General features: G+C 45.7%; 1 protein-coding gene across 1 annotated transcript; it reads right to left on the reverse strand.

Annotated features, from left to right (window-relative positions):
* Nucleotides 1-12,098: 12,098 nt before the first annotated feature.
* Nucleotides 12,099-23,322, reverse strand: LOC143388037 (palmitoyltransferase ZDHHC19-like). Its single transcript, XM_077108161.1, has 6 exons — nt 23,192-23,322; nt 22,722-22,843; nt 22,036-22,175; nt 21,094-21,277; nt 20,573-20,643; nt 12,099-12,149 (listed from the first exon to the last, which is right to left on the reverse strand). The coding sequence occupies exons 1-6, from the start codon at nt 23,320-23,322 to the stop codon at nt 12,099-12,101; spliced, it is 699 nt and encodes a 232-aa protein (XP_076964276.1).
* Nucleotides 23,323-23,338: the final 16 nt, after the last annotated feature.

Consider the following 23,338-nt stretch of genomic DNA (forward strand, 5'->3'; position numbering starts at 1 on the left):
TGGAGCAGACCATGCTAGCCTTAGGGTTTCTCTTTTTGTTTTGTATTTTTCATTAGATATATATGACAGCACCATGCATTTTAATTCATTGTACACAACTGCAGCACAAATTTACATTTCTATGGTTGTACCTGATGTAGCGTTCACACCATATGTGCATTCATACATGTACCTAGGGTAATGATGTCCATCTCATTCCACCATCTTTCCTACCCCCATGCCCCCTCCTCACCTCTGCCTCCCCTTTGCCCCATCAAAGTTCCTCCATTTTTCCTTATCAGAGAGAACATTCAGCCCTTGGATTTTTGGGATTGGCTTACTTGATTTAGCATGATATTCTCTAACTCCATTCATTACATGTCGTAATTTTATTCTCTTTTAATGCTGAGTAATATTCCATTAGGTATATATACCACAGTTTCTCTATCCATTCATCTATTGACGGGCATCCAGGCTGTTTCCACAGTTTAGCAATTGTGAATTGAGCTGCTATAAACATTGATGTGACTGTGTCCCTGTAATATGCTGATTTTAAGTCATTTAGGTATAGACCTAAGAGAGGGATAGCTGGGTCAAATGGTGGTTCTATTCCAAGTTTTCTAAGGAATCCCCATACTGCTTTCCAGATTGGGTTGCATCAATTTGCAGTCCCACCAGCAGTGTATGAGTGTACCTTTTCCCCTTCTACATCAGCATATATCGTGGTCTGTCTTCAGCACACAGGGCATTTGTGGCACAACCACTGTTCTATGTGGTTTACATGAATTAACCCACAATTCCTTGTTTTACAGATAGGGAAATTGAGTGACCAGGTGCTAAGTGCTACCCAAGGTCTCCCTGCTGGACAGTTGTAGAGCTGTGATTCGGACTTATGAGGTCTGGCTCCAGAGTCCTTGCCACCAACCACCAAGCAAGTGACTCCAGGAGGAGTTGCAGTCAGGGGGCTGAGTAGAAAGGGAATGAAGTTGGAGCATGGGATCAGTGCCTGAGATGGGTGCTGCCAATAATGGAAAGGAGCCCTGATTGGTGAATCCCAGAGGGCAGACCACATTTAGGTCCCTTGAGAATAGTGATCCTGGACATGGAGGTAACCATTGTGAAAAGAGCAACCATTCTCCAGAACAGAAACCTACTCTACAAGTACAAGGATTTCACCAGAGCCTTGTCCCTCAAGGGGGAAGGCGTTTCTCCTACTCCAGGCTCTTATCTCCTGCAAGGTGCTAGTGGTGGTGGAAAAGTAGGAAACACCAGTGAAAGTCACACCTCAGCAATACAGGCTCACTCAACACCATGATCTAATCATAGACCACAGAATCCTTCCTTCCTCTCTACTGTGCCACTATACCAAAAAGCCTCCGCACAACTTTAGAGAATTAGAGATGAAAGAGTTGAAGACACAAATTCTTTCTGGGCAAGAAATGAAAATAAGCACATTATAGGAATCTGAAAGTTTCTGGCCTCTTTGGCAACAGAAAACAGTAAACATGACTGAACTTCTAGACAGATGAGCACAAAATCTCACCAAATAAATGGCCTATTTACCTCAGTTCCTATTATTCAGTACACTGTCTAGCTTTCAATCAAAAATCATTATAAGGTATACATACTAAAAAGCAAGAAGAAAGGACATAAAGCAAGCATTCGAATGAGACCCTCAAATGATGAGGCTGTGGGAATTATCAGACAGGGATTTGAAACAACTATGATTGACATCCTAAGGGTTATAGAGGGTTAGAGCTGAACAAGAATATTCAAGAAAAGATAGATAATGTAAGCTGATGATGGAAATGGTAAACAAGAAAAAAAAGGAAAGACTGGAGATAAAATGACTAAGATGAATGCTTAACACCTTTGATGGGCTCACTAGTACCCTGGACATGACTGGGGAGAATATTAGTGAACTTGCAGATAGGTCAGAAGAAATTTCTCAGGCAAAATTGCAAAGAGAACAGAAAAATTGAAACAGAAAATTTAAGAACAACGGGGCAATTGCAAAAGATAAACACACGTGCAGTTGGAATAGGAGGAGGAGAAGCAAAATAGAAGAGAGTTGAGGAAAGACTTTGAGTAATAATGACAGAAAACTTTTATGAAGTAATAGATACAGGGAGTTCTGAGAACATCAAACAAGGCAAATACCCAAAATCTACACCTACCATCTTTCAAATTTCTGAAAATCAAAGAAAAAGAGATGGTATTTAAAGAAATCATCTTACTCATACAGGAGCCAAGATAAGAATCTTAGTGGACTTCTCCTAAAATGTGCTAGAGAAAGAGAGTTGAGTGAAATTTTGAAGTGTTGAAAGGAAAACCCACCAGCCTATAATCCTCTACCCAGTGTATCATGGTTTGATATTGTGTGTCCTCCAAAAGCTCATGTGGGAGACATGCCTTCAATATAGATTTTAAATTGTTTTTCTGGACACAGTTTTGTTCCTGTATCTTCTTAAGAGATATCCTTGAGAAAAAGTTTTTTGAAAAATCTAGTCTCAGCCAGTCATTGCAGGACATGTCTCCTCATCCCCACTTCGCAAAAGGCTGAGGCAGGATGATGGCAAATTTGATGCCAGCTTGGGCAACTCAGGTGGACCCTGTCTAAAATCAAGGGGGATTGGCTGGGTATGGTGCTCGTTAGTAGAGCACTTGCCTAGCATGTGAAAGCCCCTATTTCAATCCCCTGTACCAAAAAATGGGGTTCTTGAAGAGGCTAATATCAAGGCAAAAAGGATGCAACGATCATTTCTTTTTACTTTTTATTAAGTTGCTAAGGCTAGCCTTCAACTTGTGATAGTCTTGTCTCAGCCTCCTGAATTAGGCATGTGCCACTGTCCTGGCCCAGAACTTTTTAAAATAAAATCAACCCCACAGCATTGTCATCTGATAATATCAAAAAGGTAACAAAAACTATATGAAAAATATGTTTCCCCCAAATATATGTGTATATATATATATATATATATATATATATATATATATATATATATATATATATTTAGTTGTAGTTGGACCCAATGTCTTTATTTATTTTTATGTGGTACTGAGGATCAAACCCAGTGCCTCACATGTGTGATTCGGGTGCTCTACCACTGAGCTACAGTCCCAGCCTTTCAGTTATCATTTCTAGTTGGAGGCACGTTGTGACAGAATAATATTATCTCTTTTTCTGGGTGGGGGGGTACTGGGGATTGAACTCATGACACTTGACCACTGAGCCCATATCCCCAGACCTATTTGGTATTTTATTTTAGAGACAGGGTCTCACTGAGTTGCTTAGCACCTTGATTTTACTGAGGCTGGCTTTGAATCTGAGATCCTCCTGTCTTAGCCTCCCAAGCTGCAGGGATTACAGGCAGGCGCCACTGTACCCAGCCCAATATTATCTTCTTTTAGTATGATCCAACCCAGTTGTTTTCTTGACTGTTTTAAAATAAATCTGTTCTCATCATCTGATACAATGCTCATGTACTCATCAAAACCAATGATACAGCTCTTCTCATTATATTCATTTGCTCATAGAACCACCCCTGAAATTGGCACCTATTTTGCAAGCATCTGAAGAAGAGGGTGATGGGCTGCACCATTGCCTTCTGTGCTTTTGGCCCGACCATACCCGTGGTGGAATCTCTGACAGACCACTCTCACTGCATGCTACTACCTCAGAAAGCCACTTGTGAGTAAATATATTTCTGCAGAATCTCTTAACGACGGCTACATAAAAATCTATAACAAATTATTATATTTTATATTATAATTTATTTAATTCTCTGTAGTAATTTCAAGCTTTACACGTTACCTTTACACTGTGGTGACCTTCCTTCTATCTAACAAACATCTTTGTGTACCGAACCACTTGTTTCTTTAAAGGATTTGGGAGATCCCTGTGCTGTGGATCAAACCCAGAGCCTCACATGAGCTAGGCAATTGCTCCATCACTGAATGACACCGTTGGACCAGAATGGAGAGATTTTACTGGGAAATTTTATTCAAGCTCTGATAGTACCTAATGAAATGTTGCTTTTTGACAAAATAATGGGTTTCTAGAAAATGATTATTTGTACCCACCAGATACACTTATGATGCAAGCCATCTGATTTACAGATTTACTCTGGGGTTGTTGATAAGAAAATACATTGCTTTTTTTTCCCCCAAGTAAAAAATTGCAATCTATTTATTTATTTTTATTAGTAAAATTTTACATAATACTGGGATTCATTATACCATATCCTTGCATGCACATAATTTGATCAGTCTCATGTTCCAGCTAACATATTTTTTTTTTTTGGTACTGGGAATTGAACCCAGGGGTGCTTAGCCACTGAGCAACATCCCCAGCATGTTTTTTGAATTTTATTTAGAGATAGAGTCTCACTGAGTTTCTTAAGGCCTCACTAAGTTGCTAAGGCTGGCTTTGAACCCACAGTTCTCCTGCCTCATCCTCCAAAGCCACTGGGATCACAGGTGCCACCTCACCTGTCTAACATATTCTTTTGGAGTGAGGGGAGGTGGTATCTTGAACTTTTCTTTTGTTTTAAATGCTGGGAATTGAACCCAGGGCCTCATGCAAGCAACCAATTTATCACTGAGGTACATCCCCAGCCCTTGAGCATTATTTTTAATAGGTCTATCTTTTGGACACGACCTAATGGCTGGGTATCATGAGAAATCCAGTATTTTATGTGTCTGGAACTTTAAGTATATTTTCACTCAAAATTCCTGTAGGACAGGAGTTTCGCAGAGTAATGAACTGGCTCTGGTCATATTCAACAAGATGAGACAACCAGCCAATATGGGAAAGACCTAAGATTGAAATTCAGATTTATAGTACACCAGGATTCAATATCTGGGTTATGTGGCTTCTCTGCAAGAGGAAGAAGAAAGTTTTTTTTGTTTTTTTATTTCTTTTTAATACCAAGTATTTTGAGCCAGGTGTAGTGGCACGTGCCTGTAATCCTAGCAGAGCCGGGGAGACTGAGACAGGAGAACGAGAGTTCAAAGCCAGCCTCAGCAAAAGCAAGGCACTAAACAACTCAGTGAGATCCTGTCTCTAAATAAAAACACAAAATAGGGCTGGGGATGTGGCTCAGTGGTTGAATGCCCTTGGGTTCAATCCCGGGTATTAAAAAAATAAATAAATATTTTATTGTATGTTGCTGCCAGTGTATATAAAATAATTACCATTGTGAAATAGAAATTCATGAAAATTCAGAGAGGTAGATGTTAAGGATTGACAAAAGTAGAACATTGTATTTTGGTACATGTGTTACAGGGAAATTTTTTGTACAGGCTTCAAATTAAGCTCTCTTGAATATTCACTGGTTCTTGAGCAGTGGGTTTGGGAAACCTCAGAAAGATGACTACAAAAAGGAATAGACTTTCTGGGGTCTGAAGGAACTTGTACATGAAGATACTCCAGTCAGTAGGGGATCATGGTGAGCATTCTGCAGACAAAATTTTTTCAAGTCAGCAACTGCCTGGGAAACCTTCATGTCGTTGAGTCCGGCCTCCAGCCAGAGCTGCTGAACCACCTTCTTCATAGTGTCAACGCTGGAGGAACAAGACATGGTGCAATCGAGGGCCAGGTGACTCTTCTGTCAGAGAGTCCACAGGTCACCGTCAGCTGGGCCAGATGACTGGGCAGCGTGCAGCAGAGAAGATTCTTTTTTTGAGGGGGTCTGTGGATTGAACTCAGGGCACTTGACCACAGAGTCACATTCCCAGCCCTTTTTTGTATTTTCTTTAGACACAGGGTCTCACGAGTTGCTTAGCACCTCGCCATTGCTGAGGCTGGCTTTGAACTCACGATCCTCCTGTCTCAGACTCCCGAGCCACTGGGATTACTGGCTGTGCACCACTGCGATTGGCTAGAAAAGAGATTCTTATAGAAAAAGAGATAAATAATTGCCAGGAATTAAGGGCTGATTCTTTTTTTTTTTAATTGTTCTATTCTACATGAAAGTAGAATGCATTTTGACACAACATGTATAAATAGAGTTTTAATTCTCATTCACCTGGTTAAGGGCTGATTCTTTATCTGAAAACCCAGAAAGAGAAGCATGTCTCTTGGGAGCATGCAAGCAGTCATTCCAGTGTAGCTGAAGTCTGGGAAAGCCCAAGACTAACTTCATGGAGACCCCATACTTCTGACACAGAAGGCAAAAGATAACCCAGTATCTTTGATAAGGGCCTAAGAGTAAATGGGAAGTCTCAACTGGTTCTAAGGATGAGTCACTGTCTATGGGGACACATTCCCCACTGAGCTAACAGAAGGAAACTCAGTTCCTTGTATCTAAATAGCATGTTTTAGGTTTCCATTTTCTTGTGAATTCAATGAACAAATATTTGTTCAGCTCCTATGTTAGCCTGGGAACTCCATGAAATACTTATTTTCTGTACCCCATTGTCCAGGTTCTTGTAGCTGTCTGGCCAGCTACATGAGGACTGTGATGGTCACTTTTTTCTACTTCTGAAACTACACCCTTATATTTCCTACTTTACCAGTAACTGCCGCCCCCCCCCACCCAGCCCATCTCTCTTTTAGTATCAATGTGAATGACATTTGTCTTTCTTCACAGTGCAATATCTAATTCCCCTCTTCTATTACCACCATATTCTTTTTTGAAATTTTTCTTATTGTGTGAAGGCTTTATTGGAACAATTCTTAGTATGTGTCTTCATTGCAGCCTCCCATCTTGGGAGTTGAAGACCCTTCTTTTATCTCCTTTGGGTTAATTATTTCAAACAGGTAATTTAGACCATTGAAGTCCCAGGAATTTGAATCCTGGATCAGAAGGGATGCTGGAGGTGGGGCTAATGGCAATTCTAGGGACAGATTATTCATGAACCTGTGGATTTGTGCCAGCTCCCTGGAACTGCCTTGATTCTGCAATCTGCCACAATCCAGATAACTGCCTTAATTCTATGAACTCCTGATACCCTTCCAGGAATTTCTCTATTTGCTTTGTATAACTAGAGTTGGACCCTGTTCTATGCAAATCACAGCTGGAACTGATGCAGTAAACCTTCCATTCATTCAACTGAATATGCAATAAATTTTATTGAACACCTATCCTGCCCCAGACAGTCTCAGTGACTGCCAAAGTGATTATCCAAACTGATTTGTTTTAATATGTCCAAGGAAAAGATTGGAATTCAGTTTGTTGATCAGCTTTGTGTCACTGACAAAATACTTAAGATATACAACTAGAAAAGAGAAAATATTTATATTTGGGTTATAGTTTCAGAGGTTTCATTCTCTGATTAGCTGATTCTGTTGCTTTTAGGCCTATAGTGAGGCAGAACATCACTGAGGGAGCATGTGGTAGACCAAAGCTATTGACCTCGTGGTGCCTAGGAAGCAAAGGAGAATTTGCTTTTATAACAAAGCCTCTCACTCAAAACCCAGTAAACTCTGAACCATAAATGAATGAATGCATTGTTGAAGTCAGAGTCCTTGTGATTTAATCTGTTCTCAAAGACCCCCATCTTTGAACACTGCTGCATTGGGGACCAACTCTCCAACACTTGAGCTTTAGGGGTCATCTAAGAATACCCAGAATTAGCAGAATTAAACCCTAAGCTGATATTTCTTTTTTTAAAAAAAAATGTTTATTTCTTAGTTTTAAGTGGACACAATATCTTCATTTTACACTTATGTGGTGCTGAAGATGGAACCCAGTGCCTTCTGCATGCTAGGTGAGCACTTTACACTGAGCCACAACCCCAGCCCTCTAAGATGATATTTCTAGAGAAACATCCCCACATTTCTATGTCAAGCTAGTTACTAGAAATCTTCAACAGCTGCAAATCATCAAAGAGAGACATTTCTCCCTTGAAAGATAACTTAAATTACCCTTTGATAGAGGCTATAACTAGGCAATTTATACCAAATAGAGTAGGAGGAAACCCAGGTTATTGGCCAAGGTATTTCAAGCCAAGTGAGTCTTATAGCATCTCTCAACTATTATCAGTAATGTGAGTAATGACAGATTAGCTATAAAGATACTTTGCAAACACAGAGGAGCCTGGCAATTGAAGTTCTAGAAATGGATAGTTTTCTTTGATATTCAGAAGTTGTCAGACTACCTGGTTTTTGTTTGAACTTACTAAGAATTCATTACATATAGGATATTCCTAATTCCTCAAAATTCCCCAGCAACCGCCTCCAAATCCCACCCAGTTTCTTTCTTTCTTTTTTTAAAGAGAGAGAGAGAGAGAGAGAGAGAGAGAGAGAGAGAGAATTTTTTGATATTTATTTTATACTTTTTTTTTTGAGCGGACACAACATCTTTAATTTGCATGTGGTGCTGAGGATCAAACCCAGGGCACCGAGCATGCCAGGTGAGCACGCTACCACTTGAGCCACATCCACAGCCCCTCTTTCTTTCTTTCTTTTTTTTTAGTTGTTGATGGAGACAATATTTTTGTTTATGAATATATTTTTTAATGTGGTGCTGAGGATCAAATCCAGTGCCTCACACGGGTGAGGCAAGCGCTCTACCACTGAGCTTCAGCCCCAGGCCCCCACCCAGTTTCTTAAACAAAAATTCTTGCTATGGTCTGAATGTTTGTATTCCTACTTCCAACCCCCAAATTCATATGTTGAATTTCTAAGCCTCCAAGGGCATGGCATCAGGAAGTGGGACCTATGGGAGATGATGAAGTCATGAGGGCAGAGCCCTATATTCCTGTATACAGTGCATGCCTATTGCCAGAGATTACTATCTTTAAAAATGGGATAGTGTTCTTCAAAATAAGCCAAGGGGGCTTATCTGCCCCTTTCAGTAAGTGAGGACACAGCAGGAAGTTATTTCTGAGTCAGGAAAGCTGGTACCATGACCTTACATTTTCCAGTCCCCAGAACTGTGAGGAATAAATTTGTTATTTTTTATTTTAGCATCCCAGGAATACTAAGGTAGTTCATAAACCAATAAGTAGACTCTTTGCTCTGAGAATGATGAAACAGAACCCATGTGGGGAACAAACTCTTATCTAGTTATGTTTGTTTATACTAAACAAAATAGTAGGGGAGATATAGGTATTCACTGTTTTAAGTGTAACCAGAAATGGTGGTGGTTGTTTTTTTTTTTTTTTTCCCTTGGTTGTTTGGACACCATGGATTGAGCCCAAGGGCACTTAATCATTGAGTATATCATACATCCCCAGCCTTTTTTTTTTATTTTTCATTTTGAGACAGGGCCTTGCTAAATTGCTGAGGTGGCTTTGAACTTGTTATCTTCCTGTCTCAGCCTACTGAACTGCTGGGATTACTGGTATGCACCATCATACCCAATCCCAGGATTGTTTGAAATGTGTGTTAAGTCACATAGACAAAGAAAGTACTGTCATGAAGGAAGAAGGGACTTATACTACTGATCCCTACAAAGAGAAGGCACTGCAGGCTGTGAATGGGGAGCACACAGGGAAATACCAGGTCAGTCAGAAAACAAGGTCAGAGCCTTTATTGTGGTTTTTAAGGGAAGGACTGGGTAAAGGAGCATAAGTTTTGAATTGTTTGGTTTGGCTAACTCCAACAGGCTGCAGCATTTAGGAATGTCTCTTGCAATCTGGTACCTGGCCCTGGGGCAATTAGGTAAAGGGAACATTAAGAGCTTGCTAAAAGAAGAGGTTAGAAGTATAGCCCCCACCCCCAGTGGTTGGTATGCATATAAGAGGTGTGCCTTAGGCAGTTTTTTACTGTCTTTAGGAAATGGATAACCCCAAAGAAGCAGTCCCTTATTTAAAAACTACAACAATAACAACAAAAAGCAGAATATAAAGGTATGATTAATACATTCACAGACAGTCCTACTTGTTTTGGCACTTTTCATCTTTTTTACTAACTCTTTAAGTGTCCATCTCCCTTTCTAGGTCTGTGAACAATGAGCACGGGGTCACATCTTACTCTTGTCACTGGTGGGTATTCAGCATATGCCTCTAAATTAATGAGCCAGTGTGTGTGTTTAGGCAAAATTGAGGGTAGGTATAGTCAGCCAAAAGAAAACAAGCAATCAAATAATAAAAACTGTGAGTCAACTAGGCAAGAGAGTCAGCTTCTGTCCTGCTGCCCACTTTGGCTCTTCAGATACCACTGGGGCAAAAAGAAAGCCTCCCCCCACCCCTTTTGCAGCCTTCCCCCCATACCTGTATTCTCTCCAAAACTGCAAGAAAGGGAGTAGGTACGAATGAATAGGGAGACAGCCAGAGCTATCTTCTCAGTATTCCCTCCCCAAACCCCAAACCTGCACTCCTTTCTCGACCCTTTCCCCATTTGCTTGGTCCTATGAAATTCTAGCTTGGTCTCTGTGTTTTCTTTAGACAAAAGAGACAAGCTTGAGGACAGGCAAGCAGTGGGAGTCACTGTGTTAAAATCTTGACAGGCTCTTGGCTCATGTCCTTGTAAAATGAGGGAAATACATAAACTCAGGGAAAACTGAGCTTACAATTGTGCAGCTCCACCCTGTCTCCACCTCAGTCCTGTCCCTGACTATGGCCCTTCTACAAATGTTGGACCTCCAACTCAAGGAGGGGCTTCTCACTCTTGAGACAGATGGCATTCTCCCTTAAATGTGTATCTACTTTCTAAATAAACCTTTGTCTCTGCCTTTGCCAGACTCATGCTGAAATTCTTTGCTGCGCTTCTTGGAAGAGATCTCTTCTCCATGACAGTCAGTTACTGAATTAGGCATGGTCCTGGCCACCCGCCTCCCATAGATGGCATGCCAATCACTGAACCTGTCACAGGAGAAGATATTTCTCTGAAGAATGGTCTGAGAAGTTTCCAGAGAAAGGGAGAACTTGACTCAGGGCCAGCAGGGTTCTTGCAGACATGACAGAAAAGAATTTTACCATGCACCAGTCAAAGGCAGAGACAGAGGTTTATTTGTGAAGTAGATACATATTCAAGGAAGAATCGGGGCTTATCTTAAGAGAGAGACCCCTTGGGGAAAAGCAGGCTATCTCCAGAGAGACAGACAGCAACCTGTTGGTATGGGGTGTTAGTATTTGCAGAGGGAGGATAGCTAGGGGCTGGTCTAGAGGTGGAGGCAGGGTAGAGCTACACAATTTTACACCCTCCTTTGCACATTGCCCTCAAAGTTGCAAGTGTTGGAGGGAGCCTTTCACATTTAGCGGTTTATGGCGCTGCTTTTGACACTTAGTATGTCTCTCTGTCTTCCCAAATTACTATCTCAAAATGACCAGTTTTGCAAACAAGAAAAGGTTTATTTAGGAGGCAGCCAAGCCAGAAGACAGATCAAGTCTCAGATCTCTCCCCCATAAGGTTTAGGGATATTTATGATAACGAAGCAGGGAGGTCGAAGGTACGGGGAGAGGTGATTGGAAGTAAGGAAAATTGAAGTAATCAGTGGTCTGTACACGTGGAATCAAATTTCATTGTCTTCATAGGACACATATTCAGAAAGTGTTGTTGGTGGGGACAAAAGGACAGTGCAAGTAATAAATAATGGGTCAGATCAGAAAGATGGAGGCTGGTTTGAAAGGAAAAGTAATAAAATGTTAATACCTCTAGAGCACTTCCCCTTTTCCACCTGTTGCCAAGGTTACCAGCCTCCAGGGATTATTCCTCCCTGCAGGGAGTTGTAGGGGCTGTTAATGAATGCCTCCTAGGCTGCTCCCTTCTTGCCAGGACCCCTGATCCACTTCCTTCTGACCCTTGGATCACTCCATCTTTTAGGTCAAGTAAGCAGGTTGTGAGGAAGTGAAGGCATGAGAACAAAGGAATTCTAAAGTGTGTAAAAGGGGCAGGACACCCCCACTTCCTCAGACAACCAGCTCCTCTGCCCCAGGGGTCCTAGCCTTGCCTCACCCTCAGCCACTTGCAGGCCTTCTTGGGTGGGGCCCTCAGGGCAGAGCGAGACAGGGCTGAGCCAGAGGCAGCAGGAGCACTATGGGCACAGTGCAGGGTTGGAGAGGGGTTCAAACTGGCCGCCTTTTCAGTAGACAGCCCTGTTCTGACTTCACTGCCAGCTCTAAGTTTGCCTAGAGAGTGGGGCCCTGTGGTCACTGTCCAAGCCCTTCCCCTGCTGGAATGGCCCTGGAAGCAGGAATGAGAGTGGTCCCCTGGGAACCAGAGAAAGCCATCAGGCTGATGCCACCAGGTTATCTTGGGCAAACTCTTTCCTCTGCAGGACCTAAGAGCCCCATCTGCAAAACTGGGGGTGCCAGACAGCTGGATGAGGTATCCCTGAGTCCCTACCCTTCCTAAAGACTTAAGAGTCTGTGACCCTCAGTGTGATATCTATGATTACCTTGAGCACTCCAAGTTTTAGCAAAGGGAAGACAGATTCTCCTGTGGCACATTAGTTGGCGGCAGAGCTGGGTGACTAGGTTGAGTCTCATCCTATATGCCCTGACTTCCCAAGAGGCCCATGAGGAAAGGTCTGGAGATGCTAGGCTCTCCATCCCAGGTTCTGAGAAACTGATGTGACTCCATTTTTGAGAAATCAGCTTCTACCTCAAGGCCTGTCCAGAGGGAGGGGGCATGACTCTTGTCCTTGGAAAAACACACAGAAGGTTCTTAGGCACATACCCACCCTGCTGAGTTGTTTAACAAATGGGATCTGTGGTGCTAGGTGACCCTGACTCAGTTAAGCTAGGTGAGGACCCATAGCAACCCCCTAGCAACCACCAATCAGCAGGAGACAGGAAAAATATCTGAAATGTCAGGTGACCTCCCAGTAGTTTCCGTGATGTATAACATGATTAGGCAACCCTGCAGTTTGGCATAGAGACTCTTGCAACCCTTCCGGGCCTAAACCAATCAGTTCAAATATATCCACCATTTGAATTCACCCACTACCATTACCCAACTTGTTCCGGCCAGTGAATGTGCTCATCAATGTTAAGAATTGTTGTTTGATTTTCCCACGGTATAAAATGATTTTCTGTGTGATGTTGTGATGCATAGTGTATCCCCCCAAAACCTATAAATTCTCACTAACTAAGGGTTGGGACTCACTACTCAGGACCGCTGTATTGCAAACGGTTGAGAGTCCAGGTGCGAGCCTGCAATAAAGACTCTTGTGTAATTGCATCAGATTCGGCTCCTGGAGGTCTATTGGGGTAACACGAATCTGGCATTACGGTTCTAGGAGCTTGTGGGCACCTGGTAGCCCTGCAGGTGTGGGGGCCATTTCTTGGCTCTGGCCCAGGGATGGCAGAGTTTCCTGGGTAGGTGGACAGTGGGCCCCATAACTGGTCCCCTATGACACCCCTTGCCTTATCCATGGGCCAAGGATTGGGTGGGGCATGTCTGAGAATCAAGGGCACATTCAGCAGAAATGAGAAGGGGGCAAAAAGGGAAGGGGGTGCAGCCCAGTTGGGTGCTCTCAACTTGGCAAGGAGTCACAAGACTGGCCCAAGGCTTAGGGTAGAGGGTATGGTGGAGGACGTCAAAGGAAGGAATGTTCTATGTCCCACTTAATGCTCAAGAAGCAATGAGCCTGATCCAAGGGTCTTTCTTAAGGAAATCCTAGGAATCCTAGGCTGGGGGCAGGGGGCGGACACACCTAAAATCTTCATCCCAGAGCAGGAAGTCTTTGCCTTTGGAAAGGCCATGTCCTCTTTTGAGAATCTGAGGGAAATTACATCCTTTTCTAGTGGGGAAACTGAGGACCAGATTGTCAAGGAGATGTGTCACATCTAGCTTAGGACTTAAAAGGCCCTTGCCTGAGACTGAGTGAGGCCCTGTATACCTGAAGGCAGGGAGCCAATGAGTGCAGACCTGAACCAGGCAGGATGGCAGGGGGATAGGCAGGATGGCAGGGGGACAGCCAGCGGGGCTGGAGGAGGCAGCATGAACTCCTCAGAGACTGGGGCCTGGCCTTCTGGGCCCCGCTTGGAGCTGGACTCCCTCCAGCACTCCCCCACCCAGGCAGTTCCATGATGCACATCCAGGCCTTGGCCCAGGCTCCTGGACCACCTCTCTCCTCCCTCACTCAGATCCAGTTTATTGGGAGGGCTGTCCTTTGGGAATGAGCTTGGGAGCCTCTGGCTTCCCCACTCGGCCTTTCCCCCTGTTGGTCAGCAGGGTTGAGTCATCCCTACTGCACACACAGGTTCACAGGCACTAAAACCTGGGCACAGGGACTCCTCCCCTCTTTCTCTGCCATGTGCCCATGAACTTGGGCTTCCCAGACAGAGGAAGTGAGGAGGAATAAGATTTGAGAAAAGCCTTAAGCCCCAAAAGGACTTGAGCCCAGGGAGATAGATATTGGGACAGGGAAAGGGGATGAGAAGTGTTGGAGTTCAAGCCAGGGCAGGTGGGTGGGGCTGGGCCTGGGCTTCCCAGGAGAGGTTGAGGAGGAAAGGAAGAGGGAAGAGCAGTCTTGTCGTGGGACTTTGTGGTCTGGAGACTTGGAGACACATCCTGCATCATAGGTCACCCACCTCCTAAAGTTGGTCAGAAAGGATAAGAGGCTGGGCGAACACACCCCTGAGGATGAGCTCATACCAAACATGTGCATACTCTCTCTCTCTCTCTCTCTCTCTCTCTCTCTCTCTCTCTCTCTCTCTCTCTCTCTCACACACACACACACACACACACACACACACACACCCTAGGGACATTCATCTGACCCCTTGGGTGACATCCTTTTGCCTCCACCTTTATCACACAAGATGATTTCACCCAGATACTAGTATGGAAAGAAGCAGTATAGTTTGTCTGTCCTGATGCTTCATGTGGCAAGATGATACGGGGTCCTTGATACAAATTCAGAGAGCCCCACAACCACTAATAGTACTCTGGAAATTCTGACATGGTTGGGTCGCCCAACTAGTGGAGAAAATAACCATAAATCATTCCAGCTGCATCCATTGCTTGCCTGCTGTGCACTAGATGAAACACCTCACCTCCTCCTCCAACAACCTACTACGAAGGTGATATTATTCCCAGTCCCAAGATCACACTCTGGAGACTAACAGACACACGGTTTGATGTGCCCCCTGCCCAACACTCTGGGGCCTGCAGACTCAAAATTCCTGAGTCTACCCCAGGGACAGGACCAGAACCAGCACCTGATGCACCCCAGGGGGAAGGGACCAGGGTGGGACACAGTTGCAGGAGAGATGCAGGATGAATGCCCCCACCCTCCCACATCTGGGGAGGAGGCGCCCAGGAGGGGGCTCCAGACTGACTCAGGCTGGCTCACCTCCCACTAGAGGGCTGGGCCAGACTTGGTTTTCAAATTCCTGGGCAGCTGGCACCCCCTGTAGTCAGACAGGGATGCTGCAGGACAGGGATTGCTCCATCCCTAGTGCTAGCTGGGGGTTTTCTCTCCTCCCATCTCCAGCCCTTGCCAGGAAGCCAGCCAGGTCAGTCACTGTGATTATTACTGTTGCCACATTTTAAGGATGAGAGAAATGACAAGTGTCTTGCTCAAGGTCAATGAGCTAGACAATGTTGGTTCCCTAGCTTGGGTTCTCAGAGAGCAAGGATCTTTCCCTTCCAAGAGGGCTTTGTTCCAAGCCCTCAGAGCCTCCCTACATCCCCAGGAAACACCGCTTCTCTAAACCTAGAACAAACAGACAGAGCAGCCATAGGAAGAAGTAAAAACTATTTACAAATGTACAACAGGAATGGAAGTCTTAGCACTCCCAATAGGGGAGTGATTGAGGGCTCAGCTACGAGAGGCCTCCACATGGAGGCTCAAAAGGTGAAGTTCAGATGTCCTGGTATCCAGCAGTGTGAATGGGTGAGTGAGAGGCTCGTGGATGGGAGGCCAAGTCTTCTCTGTGGGCTTTTTGCTGCGGCATCGGGCTGATGGAAATCTAAACACATAAGTCAATACATGGGTGTTCTTTCTAGCTTCTACCCTGCAGTTCACAGTCATGGCTCTGGGCCCCAGGAGACAGGACAAAGGAGAGGGCTGGTACCCCAAGTAATGCAAGGGCCCTTGGTGGGCACCATGGGTTATCTACCCTACTGCACTCCTAATGCTCCACTTCATACATTTCACATGGGATTTCAAGTACAAATTTCCATAAAAAAAAAAAAAAAAGAGCCAGGCACAGTGGCACATGACTATAATTCTAGTGGCCTGGGAGGCTGAGGCAGGAGGATCACAAGTTCAAAGCCAGCCTCAGCAAAAGTGAGGCACTAAGTAACTTAGTGAGAACCTGTCTCTAAATAAAATACAAAATAGGGCTGGGGATGTGGCTCAGGGGTCGAGTGCCCTGAGTTCAATTCCCTGTCCCCCTCCCCCACAAAAAAGAATCTCCTTTAAAACATAAATTACTAGTCTCAGTCCTCATTAATAACTGAGGAAACTGAGGCCTAGAAAGGTAAGGGACTGGCCAAGGCCAACTAGCAAATTAGTGGTGCAGTCTTTTCTCTTTGTCTATTCAGCAACACCTGGGAGTACTCTGAAACCTGGAACCCGCACACTCAGGTTCATATTTCTGTTCCTTAAGCTCCATGTGCTTCAGCTTCAGGGCCAGCCCAACCTCAGGAGCCTCCCCCAACACATGTGTGACCCACAGACATCCTTCTCCCAATGCACACCCACTATTCCTCACCTCCTGTAAAGCTGCAGCCTCGCCACTCCCTGGGGGGCCCTGCCCATGTGTTGGAGATGTGGGCCCAGGGAGCTCTGTGGGACGGTGTTGACGGGAATATTGTGGCGAGAACCGTGTGTGCACTGGGTCCCCTTGCTCAGGGTCCCACTCCGGGCCTTCCGCCTGCTGCATCCAAGTAGCTGCAGACATGTACCTGGGGCGTGATAGACCAAATGCAGGGAGTCACTACCCACCTTGGCCTGGGCCCCCTGACCACCCTCACCCTCAGCTTGGAAAGCACAGAGCCCAGGGTTCCCAGCCAGGAGTCTCATCCAGGCTGCATTTCCCCTCTACTCCATTTCTTAGGGCAAGAACCTAGAAGGGCAATGAATAGGGACGTTCCCAGAGGCTCCCAGAGTGCCCTGGAGAAAACCCCAAAGGAAAGGACAATGGGTGACAGGGCCTGGGAGCTGGGGTCAGGGACCAAAGAAGAAAACCCAGCTTTATCTCACCCCACTCCCACCAGCCCCAGAGATCCACCACTTGAGCCTTCAGTTTACCAACTCACTTGGGTCCCACTGGCATACAAATGGTCAAATACCAGTTGTTGGCACAGCCCTGGTCGAAGGGGTTGTTGTTCCGGAGTGATTTGCCCTGGAGGGAGATGGGGATGGGAAGAGGAGCTCAGAATCAGCAGGACTGGGCAAGGCCATCTCCCAGTGACTCCTCCTAAGTCAGTCAGCTTAGCCAGGGCTCAGCCCAGGCCTGGAGCAAGATTCTAAGGGCAGGGGAGCCCAAGAGTGACCCAGGGCCTCCTGCCTTCCTATGCTCCTAGGAAGAGTGACCTCCCTTGACCCACTTGTGAGCAGCTCTCCGCAGACAGTGCTGACACTGCACTCCTTTCTCCTGCCTTCTCAGGGCTCCTCATCATCCTGTGCCTCCCTGTGCAAGATCCTTGTTCTGTCTCCATTGGCCACACCTGTCCTCTTATCTCATCCTTCCACACACCCCCCTTTTTAAAAAAAATATTTTTTAGTTGTTGATAGACCTTATTATTTTTTTTTAATTTGTATGGGGTGCTGAGGATCAAACTCAGTGCCTCACACATGCTAGGCAAGTTCTCTGCCACTGAGCTACAACCACAGCCCCTTTCAGATACCTTTTAAACTCTTCCTTGTGCTGCTCAATTGCTCCAAAGACAATGTCACCACCCCACTCCCACTTCATTTCCCCACCTCTCATTTTTTTTTCTAAAATTATGCCTTAACTGAATTTCACTATCTGGGAGGACAGGGGCAGTGGGGAGGCCCCATCATAGTTTCCTAGTCAAAAATCACATGGCCCAGGAAAATCTGGGCTGAAGGCCTTCAGTACACAAAGCAGTAAAGGTCAAGCTCAAAGTAAAGGCAGACCACAGGGCTGATGAATAAGGGCCAAGCACAGAGTCTCAGGTGGGAGGAGGACCAGATATGGCAGTGGTGGGCTGGGGACTAAAAGGATGGGAGGTGATGAGCAGGTAGGCTCCTCTGTCTGTTCACTGTCTCGGGGTCTGCAGCGTCCCCTCCCCCACTGATGCTGCCCACCAGTCTTACTGAAAGAGCCTTTAGTCAAGAGATTGCCATACTAAAGGAATCCCAGGGCAGAGATGCCCACCCCTATCATTCCTATTCAACACTAAAAAGAAAAAGCAATAAAGATACACAGATTGGAAAGAAGGTAATGAAACTGTTCTTCACAGATGACAATTTTATATGTAGAATGTACAACAGCCACAAAATGCTGAGGGAGAACTCAGTGGTTGAGCACCCCTGATTCAACCCCTAGTCCTAGAAAAACAACACTAAGGACTCCTGCTCTTGGGAAGATGCTATGAAGAAAATGGAATGACAAGACACAGATTGCAAGAAGAGATGTGCAAAACCTAGATCTGAATCTGATGTAGAAAACTCTTAAAACTCAATAAGAAAACAACCGTTTTTTCAAATGGGCAAAAGAATGGAGTAAACGCTTTTGGGGGGAGTGGGTACCACGGATTGAATATAGGGACACTCAACCCCTGAGCCACATCCCCAGTCCATTTTTATTTTTTGTATTTTATTAGAGACAGGTTCTCACAGAGTTGCTTAGTGCCTCGCTTTGCTGAGGCTGGCTTTGAACTCAGAATCCACCTGTCTCAGCATCCCAAGCTGCTGGGATTACAGGTGTGCGCCACTGTGCCCTGCCAGGAGTAAACATTTTACCAAAGACCTAATGAAGGCCAAACAGACATGAAAATAGGCTCAACATCATTACTCATTAGGAAAACACAACCTGGAACCTTAATGAAATACTACGACTCATTTAATAAGACAGGTTTGATTAAAAGTCAAAACAAAATAACAAAGGACAGTGTGAGGGGCTGGGGTTGTGGCTCAGTGGTACAATGCTTGCCTAGTGTGTGTGAGGCACTGAATTCGATTCTTAGCACTGCATATAAATAAATAAAAGGTCAACTGATACCTAAAATATATTTAAAAAAAAAAAGTGTGAAATGTTGGTGAGGATGTGAAGCAACTGGAGTTCCCAACATTGCTGGTAGAATTTAGAAACCTTACAGTTGTTTTGGAAGACAAATTTGGCAATTTCCTACAAAGTTCCACACGTGTTTACCTTATGACTCAGCAATGCCACCCTTAAGAATTTATTCAACAAAAATGAAAACTTATGTTCACATGCCTGTGCATCAATGTTTGGGGCAGCTTTATTTATAACTACCCCAAACTAGCTAGGCATAGTGGACCACACCTATAATCCCAGAGGCTTGGGAGCCTGAAGCAAGAGGATGGCAAGTTCAAAGTCAGCCTCAGCAACTTAGTGATGCGCTAGGCAACTTAGTGAGACCCTGTCTCAAAATTAAAAAAAAAAAAAATTATACATAATTTGAGGGGTGCTAGGAATGTGCCTCAGTGATTAAAGACCCCCCGGTTCAATTTCTAGTATGAAACAAACAAAATAAAACAAACAAAAATACTGGCAAAAACTAGACATAATGTAAAAAATCCTTGGTTTGATGAATGTATAAACAATCTATAGGGCATCCATACGCTTCTACACAGCAATAAAAGAAATAAAATACTGGTATGAGCGACAACATGGATGAATCTCAAATACATTGTCCTAAATAAATAAAGCCAGAGAAAAGAAGGCAATGACTCCATTTACATGTGATCCTGGAAAAAAAGAAAAACCAGAAGGACATAGGGAGAGAGACTGACAACAACAGGTCAATGAAAGGATATTCTGGAGTAAAGAAACTGCCTAAACTTGATCATGCTGGAGAATGCAGGACAGTATCCAGTTGTCAAAATCCCGTATCCTAGACTAAAAGGGTGAATTTGGCAGTTTTAATTTATTCCTCAATAAATGAGTTTTTGTTGTTTTTTTTTTTTTTAAATCCCACCATGGCTCCCAGGTTTCCACTTCATCAAAACTAAATTTCACGCTCAACTTTTAGGGGCTTTTTAATCTTGACTCCTCCTTATAAATTATCTGGCACCTTGGGTTTGATTTAGAATCGTTCCTTCCTCATTTCCTTAACATCCTACATTCGGGTTTCTCTGCCTTTTTGCAAAGGTGTGCCTCTCACAGACAACACCCTCCTGTCTTCCACCTTTGCAAAATCACAGATAGGACAGGAAGAGTGGCACGTCCTCCTCTACAATGCTGGCCTCGCCAAACTCAGTTTCTTGCAGGCTGCTACACCACTCAGGACCGACCCCCGTCTCAAGCGTTTCCCTAGGTGTCTGCTGGTGTTATTCTGATTGCAGGGTTCTTATCAACACAAGCGCAGGATGCACCCATCCCTCAAATAACAGGCTCTCCATGCAATGCACCCACGAGGAAGAATGACCACTGAGCTCCAGGGGGAGGAAAGATCTGAGCTGCATCTTAAGGGGTGGGTCTGGAAGGACTCATGAGGCACCATCAGGACCAAGGGCAGTGAAGATCAGCCGAAAGTGCCGGATTCCCAAAGATGCAAGATGCCTCCGCACCGTCTGGTATTGCAGTACTCGCTTACCTTGCTCACCGACACAGCCTGTATCATCAGGAGCAGAATGACAGGCAGCAGGAGTACCAAGACGGGTACAGCTACTGCGATGCTGTGCATACACAAGCTAAGAAGAACAGACAAACTGTTCTCTCCTGGCCCCGCCCAACGACCGACAGCCCTCATTAGCCCCGCCCTGGCTGGCCCCGCCCACCCACTTTTGCCTCCCTGGACTGGACAATTAATCCAGCACACCCAAGAGAAACCTCACCCCACCATGCTGGCCTCCCACTTGACCCTTTTCAACCTTCATTACCCCACTTCTTGGCCTCCCTAGATTCTTAACTCCATAGTCCATCCTACCACGCCCATCTCCCTGACCCCACTCGCCTTCAATCTGTCCTTCATAGGTCCTCCCAAGTAGCTTCTCCCTTTAGCCCTGCCCACAACATCAGCCCTCCCTCGGTTAACCCCACCTCTTGGCTGTCCTGCCCCTTGGCTGTCCGTCCCTCCCCACAACCCATTCTCTTCCCAGTGTGGGCCCTTGGGACTGGGTGGATATGCCATGGCTGAGTCCAGCGACAAGGGCATGTGTCTTGTACGAATGAGAAAAAGCACACTGGTAGCCAGAAGAACAACCAGATAAAGGCACAGGGACACCAGCAGCAGCACGAATACGCGGAAATTTCTTTGACCTACACAATTGTTTACCCACAGGCAGTGGTGGTCAAAGTCCTAGGGGAGAGAAGGCAGACCTTGAGGGTCTATTTGGCTTAGCCCAATACCCCCAAATCTTGAGGCCCCCCCTCAACCCAGCCCCTAGAACTCCTGCTCTTGGCCCTGCACGTGAGCTCCCATCTCCAGGGTGAAACCAGCACGTCCATGGATAGAGCACAGTTAGGACGCCATGGCTCATCAGGTCGTTTGTCATGAGTGAGGTCTTTACAGACAAGACCTGCCTGGTGTCACTTTGAGCAGGATACAGAAAAGCTGTGAAGCTGTATTTTTTCAGATACTGGGTAAGGATGAGAAGAATTTCTAGCCCAGCCAGTGTTCTGTACTTGGAAACCCGTGCAAGGTGTGCACATGAGAGAAGAGCACTCGGAACCCAGGAAACCCTCAATTGGACACCCAGAGGTGGACAGGCAACAATACCCAGAACAGGGCAGCAGCCGGCCTAAAGTTATGGGTATCTAGTATCAGCAAGCTAGTGGGACAGTCACTGCCTTTCCTCCCCTTGACTCCACCAGGCTCAGCACAGATGGTGCCCTTTGCATGTCAGCACCTGTGCAAGCAAGGCCAGCGTCTCAGGACAAGTGCAGAACTGGAGGCAATAACATATATAAGTGACCAAGAGTGGCTGAGAGCCACTTGTAGCAGTGTGGGAAGATGATCTCATACCCACCCCTGGACCACATATGATGTGAGGTTCCTGGTCCTGGCCAGGTGTCCTGGGATGGGTTGGTGAGTGGACAGGAAGGAGGAGTACTTACCTCCACACAGATATTACAGAAGGGACAGTGGTGGGTCCGGGGTGGACGATGGAAAGAACACTTTGAGCACCACTGCAGGCGAAAGGCCGTGTTGTTCACTCGTGCTATGTATTGAATGTTGGGGTCCTCTTCTAAGGAGCCTGGCAGGGGAAGAGATTTGGGCAGTGGCAGGAGGCCCTTCCACCACTCTACTGCTTGGGGCCGCCCCATGGCATCATTGGGCAACAAGAAGGGTGGGGAGGAGGAGGGCAGGGGAATCCCGGTCCCTGTTGAGCAAGCTGACCACTCAGATGGGCGGCAGTCAGAGAGAAAGGGCTGTCCAGCCACAGGAGCTCTATACAGAGCTCTCCCCTTTTGGAATAGTGATCAGTGCTTGAAGTCGTGTGTAAAATGGGAAGGAGGAGGAGTGAACTGCGTGGTTTGGAAGGGCCTGCTGGCCTCTCTTGCCAGCCTGCCCAGTCCTTGCTTCGAAAGCAGCTGGAACACCTCCAGGATTCTGTTTTTTCGCACTTCAGTGGCTTGGGAAATGAAGTGCCAGGGCCCAAGTAATGATGACATGGAGGGAAGGGCTCCTGAGGCCACGGGGGCGGGGGGTGGGGTTGAGGGGGGTTAGCATGTTTGAAATCACCCCTATAGGCATCAGCCCTTGGGATACCACCTCCTTCTCCAGGGGTCTGAGGCCTTACCTTTGTGCAAAATGCCTGGGTCTGACCCGTTGAGGAAAATGAGGCTGCAGAAGGACAGTATAAAGAATAGGCCCGAAACCACGGCAAATTCCCACTGCCCATTCTGAGCCAACCACCGGCACCTGAAACCAGAGCCAGACTCAGTCCTAGTCTGGGGAAACTCAGAGCTCCCCACAAGGCCTAGTTCACCTGAGGTAGGACTCACTCGCCTTAAGGACTGATCTAAATATCCAGGTTAGAGACAGACCATGGAGACTCCACAAAATGTCACCAGCATTAGCAGTCTCTCATAGTTCCCTAAATGCGTCAGGCACTCCAGACCTCTGTGCTTTCACATTGGGTTCCCTCTAACTCTATATCGTCCTTCCCCTGCTGACCCTCTCTCTCCACTTCCCTCCCTGCCTCTGTACTGTCCTTGTCTATTTTCTCTTCTGTGTCTAAGACACTGACACCTTCCATGGGAGACTCACGGAAAGACGAAGAAGATGCCACTTATTGTAATAAGAAGCATTGCATTAAAAGCTGGAAACAGGCTTGGTTTCAGCCATGAGCATTCGATCAGAGGTTCATTTGGGGGCGTGATACTCTGTGAAGAGGCCATGGCTAGACCACCAAGT

Source organism: Callospermophilus lateralis, unplaced genomic scaffold, assembly GCF_048772815.1.
Source record: "Callospermophilus lateralis isolate mCalLat2 unplaced genomic scaffold, mCalLat2.hap1 Scaffold_181, whole genome shotgun sequence".
NCBI classification, from domain to species: Eukaryota; Metazoa; Chordata; class Mammalia; order Rodentia; family Sciuridae; genus Callospermophilus; species Callospermophilus lateralis.